The sequence below is a fragment of the Haemaphysalis longicornis genome, unplaced genomic scaffold, assembly GCF_048455015.1.
Source record: "Haemaphysalis longicornis isolate Haplotype H1 unplaced genomic scaffold, Haemaphysalis longicornis Haplotype H1 scaffold_195, whole genome shotgun sequence".
NCBI lineage: Eukaryota > Metazoa > Arthropoda > Arachnida > Ixodida > Ixodidae > Haemaphysalis > Haemaphysalis longicornis.
Window position 1 is genome coordinate 324880 of NW_027526290.1, and position 7621 is coordinate 332500.

General features: G+C 51.4%; 1 protein-coding gene across 1 annotated transcript in view; it reads left to right on the forward strand.

Moving 5' to 3' along the window:
- The first annotated feature begins 1994 nt into the window (after window positions 1–1994).
- The window catches only part of LOC144166883 (uncharacterized), a 110982-nt gene continuing 105355 nt past the window's right edge, over window positions 1995–7621 (forward strand). The window contains exons 1-2 of the mRNA XM_077696336.1: window positions 1995–2042; window positions 4539–4742. Coding sequence (XP_077552462.1) covers window positions 1995–2042; window positions 4539–4742 — 252 coding nt within the window. The remainder of the gene's footprint in view (window positions 2043–4538; window positions 4743–7621) is intronic.

The following is a 7621-nucleotide window of genomic DNA, read 5'->3' on the forward strand; positions in this document are numbered from 1 at the left end:
TAAGGGGCATCAGGAGAAGTCGAAAATCGACACAACTCAGACGTTTTCTTGTGCAATGAAATCAGGGCCTACATTGAATCGGAGAAGCACCAATAACGAAATCAGGGGCCGTTAAAGGAGTACTGACACGAAATTTCTCGCTTTCAGTTTTTATGCTGTAAAGAATACCTATTGGCCCAGTAATTACGAAAATCGAACCGAAAGCCGTCAGCCGCCAACACAGAATTAATTATAGCACGCTTATTGCAACCAATTTCAAATTTGGTCTCCGCGTGGGAAAATGGCCGTTCGAAGGCCAGCCCGCAAGCGGGCCAGCCTTACGTCACGGTCTCACCCGTGACGTCAGGGACGTTTTTCTTTCCTCCATGCGTTCGCCGCATCGTCTACTACGATTTCACATGGTCCGCGACTCGCCCGCGCAGTCGACATGTCGTCTGAATCGTCAGACTCGGATGAGTCACTGCCACCCGACGGACAGAACAACTTTATTTGGCCAGGCGATTAGGCCGGCGATGTCTCCGCCGTCGTCCGTTTTTTAATATCACTGCGGCTCGAACCGGCGCAGACCGTGATAGCAACAGCTTGTCGCCACTCTTCTGATCAATCTGATCACGAAAAAGAAGCTCCACATGCGAGAAAGTAGATGTTAGTGTGTTGAAAATTGTGCTAGGAGTTGTTATCAGCGCTGAATGTAAAAGTGGCGTTCAGATATTTGCCGTGATGGTAAGCCTACGCTGACCGGAAGCGGAGGTTCGGCGCTCCGACCCAGCACTGCCGGCACCACGGTGCGGCGAGCGGCCGAAAGATGGCGCCACCTGCGCGCTAGAATCAAAACAGGCCGCGGCAGATGTCTTGGTTGCCGATCGCTGGAACGGAAATTATTGCCAAAATAAAGCTTCATATGCGAAAAAGGGGATTATAGTGTGGTGAAAAGTTGTGTAAGGGATGGTTATTCGCAGTTGTACAGATACCAGCGATCAAATAGTCGCCACGATACTAAGTTCCCAACACCCAAGGTGACCCGTGCAACCCCGAGCCCGCTGGCTTGGGCGACAGTTCTTGCGGCCGCCGGCGCGCACGAACTCAGTCCATGTTTAGCGCTGCATGTCGTCGCGTGGAAAATAATGCATCTTGGCGTCGTCGTCGATTTGCTCGGACAGGCTTCCACGAGCAGTACTTCGCATACCGCGAGCTTGCCATAGCACAACTTGGGCGAGCTCGGCGACGCGCACCGCCGCGTCGCCGCGGTGCCCGTCGACATCGCGCAGTTTTCGGCACCAGTGCCGAACACCATGCGCCGGCAACGAACTGAAGAGCAAAGACGTCGAACACGCAACGTTTACAAGCATTGCTCACACAGCTATACGCCCACGTCTCCTGCCCAAGCGAATACCACCGACAACAGCAGCGCAGGATACCGTTTCCGGTTCTGAAAACGACTATATGACGTCACCCTGAACCGGCCAGACACGTAGGCCAATGTTTCGTCACGCCGAAAGCTATTGCGCTAGTGCTGCCGATTTGTGGAAGCTCGCGGCCTGGACAATCAAAATCGATTTTAGATGTGATTCCGGCCTCGGATCGCTGCAAAAATTTCTTTGAGGCATCTGTACAAACAACTGAAGCCAATTATATCTTTTTTTAGGTATCAAAATTTGGTGTCAGTACTCCTTTAATGGTGACTCCAAAAGCAATGTAGGCGCACCAGGCAGTGCTGGCACGTACACGCGGATGCATATACATAGGTAGGCGCACGGGGGCGGAAGCGGACGCCTGCTTGATGCCCGCAGGGTGAAACGATTTACGGAGTCGGTCGTCAAGAAATCCTTGACCTCACCGAGTCATAGAAGGGGAACAAAACGTGCATCTCGCTTGCAACTCGCCGGCCTGCGGGTGAAAATTGCGCCAAGGAGGCTGGTAGCGCGGATCTTTTCTGGACCGGCCTGCGCATGCAGGCCGTAAGGTGTGCACGAACGCCCGGAGACCTGGGGCACATGACGCCCCTGCTGCCCTCTCCGAAGAGCGGCTGGATCACGCGATGGGTGGCTGACTCCACCCGAATGCATCGCTTGACGCAGTGCATTCGCCTCTCACCCATATCATTGTTGTCTCTCAACGGGCGCAGGGGGTTGATATGACCGGCGTGTCTTCACTTCGTGGTGATTATTTGAAAACTAATCTTCTAGGTCTTCGTCATCGTCTGCCATTGGATGCTTCACGAGTATAGGATTCATTTGGTTAGCGTTGTGGCATTCAATGGAAGCTTTCTATGGAAGAATCACACCATTTTATCCACTTTCCTCCTTGTTTTGACTTCCCTGTTGACATCTAATGCGCTGCCCCTTCTCGAAAAACCCAGAGAACACAGTGACCGAGAGAACTGAGCCGGGCTGGTTGGTGTATCTTACGGCTAAGGAAAAAAGAAACAAACAAACAGCCCGGTCCAGATATTTGATGCAGTAATTACGAGAAGCATTCAATTCCACAAAGAAGCGCGGGACGTAGCGCCCGCCCACGAGAAAACAGAGTCGCTCCTTTTGCGATTCTCTTTACTCTACAGAATACGCGAAAATTTGTTCCACAGGACTGGTTGTTTTGAAACCTTCCAAGTCCTTGTTAGGGAATTTTATCCAGGGGAGGAAGACGCTGAACCACACCTGCTAATTGCGTAAGAGCAACATTTTTGGGCTTGTTCAAGCAGGTGCTCTGTTCAGAAGTGACTTGTTGCCGTTCATAGAGGCACCCGAAACATCGTCACGCAAGTTTTCATCCCTCTTTTGTCAAGTGCTCAACTTAACCTCTGGCACTGCTCAAGAGCCAAGAGCCAGATATGGCGATTTCCCGGAACAACCCCGGGTCTATACCGGTCCGAACCATTAGGCCGTTGTGCTAAACTGGCCGCGGCCTCAAGGAAGCCCATTTCGACACGCATCAAGAGCAATTTTCGTCCATCACAGAAAAAAAAAAAAAAAAGCTGCTAAATTTTGACATTATTCCCTGTCTTCAAACGGCTTCTTTTGGTGGCAAGGAGAAACATTCACGTGAATCACACTGGTTGACAAAAGCGACATGGAACGCGGGGAGGGCAAGTAACTGCTGCGGTGCACTTACAAATACAGTGGACATAACAGCAATACCGTACACCGACCTCAAACCACACATAAGACAACACCTTCGCAAAACATGGCAAGCCGACTGGGATACACAGACAGACAACAAGTTACGTATAATAAAACCCCACTTAGGATGATAGACTGCTGACTCACATGACAGATTCATCGAAGTGGCCCTAGCTAGATTACGGATAGGCCACACACGCGACCCACTCCCGTCTGCTCACTGGATCTCCAAGACCCTTGTGTAGCAGGTGTGGGGAGGGCCTATCTGCAATTCACATTTTAATGACATGCAAAGCACTCCACACAACAAGACGCAAACACTTCCTTCAACTACATATACAGCCAAGACATCCCACCACACCCAGCACTGTTTTTAGCGGATGATCCCATGATCCCTCTAAGCGCACTTTTAAGTTTCTTAGCGAAATCAAAATTTTACACCTCATTTCCTATCATGCGTAAAACACCGTGGCCTTTTACACCAGCCATTTTCATTGTCTTCTACTGATTTTAATTTTGTTTTTGTTGAGCGATTTTAGAGTTCGCATATTCATCCGTCATATATAACCACTCTTTTGGCGCTCCTTGCCCGTTGGTAACATGAGCGTCTGGATGTCTTACTCAAAAGTAAAAAAAAAAAAAAAAAAAAAGACTTTCGTGGAGTCAAGTATCTCGGAATATAAAAAAAGATTCCAAAGTGCAACGACAATTTTTTTTCTTCTCGTGAGCCAGTACGGACGATTAGTGTTGATTCTGTAAAGCACCACGTGAACATCGCATGAGGAATTTTCTGTTTCATGCGGGCTTTCCGAAAACGGCCACAAAACACAAAAATGGTTTTACGCAGGGTGTCAGGAAGACCACATTGCGCATATAATTTAACAAAACTTCTTGGGGTTCGTGATTCTTAAATATGTTTATCGCAAGAACAAAAACGATACACAAGAAAGGAGACGGGACAAGCGCTTGTCCTGTCTTCTTTCTTGTGTATCGTCTTTGGTTTTGCGATAAACATATTTAAACACCTTGCGCAAGTTTCTTCTGTGAAAGCAGTAGGTGGGAAAGCGGTGATAATGGAAGAAAGACTGTTCGCTTTGCAGTGGAATGTTTTCTCCAGGCGGTGTTCGTCGTTTGCAAGCAACAGCCGAAAAGGGAGAAATACACTGAATGGCGCGTGGCACCACACCGCGATAACTGGTGCACAAATTCTAAACCCAGCCACTCGGCGGTTTGCACCGGCTTCCTCCGCGGCCTGCCACAACAATCGCCGTTTCCTCCGGGATTAGCGGAGTGCACGCCGGCCAGCCAATTAGGCGGCGGCCGCCATTATCAGCAGGCGTCTGTCTTCTCCGCTAAAGCGTCCCTGAATGGCGGCGTGGAGCTGCGGCTAACGAGGGAAGCGGGTGCGCGAGGGCCCAGAAAAGCGAGGCGCCGCCTCCGGGGGCGGGAAGCGTCGGCCCCGGAGGCGTGTCCGGGGAGGGGCCCCGCCGAGTTCCTCCCGCCGAGGCGCGCACAGACGACGTGGCCGCAGCAGACGACGCGATTCGCCGTCCGTGCGCGATGCTGGCAGAACGGATGCTACGCTCCAGCGCAGACGACCAGGTCACCGTGAGCGTCATCAAGGTAAGCCGGGCCAAACCTCGGGGAGAGCCGAAAGGTGGCCCATCCGTGCAATGGGCGCAACAGCGACGTCCCTGCGCGCTGGAATTTCCAGGTGTGCGGCGTCCTCCCCGTCGTCAAGCGGTATTCAGTGGGAACAAGGCTTGGCTGCTTTCCGAAATCGCGATTTCGGAAAGCAGAACCAAACACGCGTGCGCTGTTTCTACGCCAGAGTTTTCGTGAAGCGCTGCTTGGGGCTCATGCACGGTTTACGCGACAATCGCTCTTGACGGAACCATATTGGGTTCTCGTCGGTCGCAGAGGAGAAGGAAGGGCAGCGGTTTCCTCCTCCCCCGTGTACTGGGGGTGAAGGGGAGAGGGGGCTGTCGCCGCAACGGTTTTGTGCAGACGTGTGCACGGGATCCAGCGCGTCAAACCTTGCCTCTCCCATCAATGGAATACCCGACGAGGGGAAGCTCCGGACGCGTGACAAAGCGAGCCGCTTGTTTCAAGAATCGCCCTGAAACAGATGCTGAATGACCGAGGGTCACGGGAGAAGAAGAAGGGACAAATGGATGGCCATATTGTCTCCTCTACTTGTCCCCTTGGTTGGGAGTACGTTGGGAGTACGTAGCGACCGTACCCTGTGTTTATAAGCGGCCGAAAATGACCGGTGCTCGAAACACGCCTTGCATAGTTGTACCCGGTGGCACGCATTTAAACGAACGCATTTAACGCGGATTGTACAACTTCTCTGATTTCCTCTGTCCTCTAGCGCTCTTTCCACGGCCACACGTAGACCTTTACCCGGTTCGCCCGGAGGATGTTGTCGGGGCATGCAGTTGGTTGCCGCACCTGGGACTATGCTTGCTCGACTGCTTTTTCATCCACTTCTCAAGGGACAGCTGCCCGCCTAGTTGCAAATCTATCGGAGGCGTTCGTTTTGTTGCGGTCTTATTGAACGCAAGAAGTAACTAAAGAAATATACACTCCAAATTACCTTCATGGTTGCACGATGAGGCTCGAGACGTTTGCCGACCGTCGTTCGGGCTCTGGTTCATTAATTGTAATTGGCCGTGTTACTGATAACGTCCGAGCACTATGAGGACCCGTCTTGAAAAGTTAGCCCACGCCAGGAGAAAGTGCTCCTCGGACAAGCGCAGAATCGACCGTTTCACGCGGACAGGCGCTGTCTGTTTGCTCGTTTCCGTGTACATGTACGGCTGCCAAACGGTTACGGACGCTCCGTACCCGCGAATGGATTACGCGCGTCTCCAATTGACGCATGTGTCTATCGTGTGCGGCATATTTCCTTTCGTTATCCGTGCAGTGCGTCATGTGCCCTTGACGAGGAGTGCCGTAAGTTGAGGTACTTTCTCGCGTGCTGCATGAAGGCAGCCCGTTGTGGCTTCTTTTACGAAGTGTCCAGTAACAGTGACCGGCCATGCAGGTACGAAAGTGATTTGCTCGTGTCGAAAGCACCTGTTCGTGCGTTACTGAGTGCGTTACATGAAAAAATCGCGTGGGAATATCATAGACAGCGGGAGCAGGTTCCGTTAGCGGCAGTCAGGCAAGGCTGATCCGTGGCCGTTATTCGGAAACCATCTTGTCGGTATTCACCGCACCGGGCGTGACCAAAGCACATCTAATTATTTACATAAACCGCAATATTCATCACCCTAGCGAGATGACTTCGATGCTCACTTGAAAGGCCCGCGCACCTTCTTCCGATACCGATGTGAAGCAGTAAACAATGACGCAAACTTATCTTTTATCCTAACAAGTACCGAAATAAGCGAGAGAAAAAACAAAGACACGCACGTGCGCCAGCAAAAGTTAACAGTTAACACCACTGCGCACCGTCACTGTGTACTTCGTGCCTGGCGTGCCACACACACACACACACACACACACACACACACACACACACACACACACACACACACACACACACACACACACACACACACACACACACACACACACACACACACACACACACACACACACACACACACACACACACACACACACACACACACACACACACACACACACACACACACACACACACACACACACACACACACACACACACACACACACACACACACACACACACACACACACACACACACACACACACACACACACACACACACACACACACACACACACACACACACACACACACACACACACACACACACACACACACACACACACACACACACACACACACACACACACACACACACACACACACACACACACACACACACACACACACACACACACACACACACACACACACACACACACACACACACACACACACACACACACACACACACACACACACACACACACACACACACACACACACACACACACACACACACACACACACACACACACACACACACACACACACACACACACACACACACACACACACACACACACACACACACACACACACACACACACACACACACACACACACACACACACACACACACACACACACACACACACACACACACACACACACACACACACACACACACACACACACACACACACACACACACACACACACACACACACACACACACACACACACACACACACACACACACACACACACACACACACACACACACACACACACACACACACACACACACACACACACACACACACACACACACACACACACACACACACACACACACACACACACACACACACACACACACACACACACACACACACACACACACACACACACACACACACACACACACACACACACACACACACACACACACACACACACACACACACACACACACACACACACACACACACACACACACACACACACACACACACACACA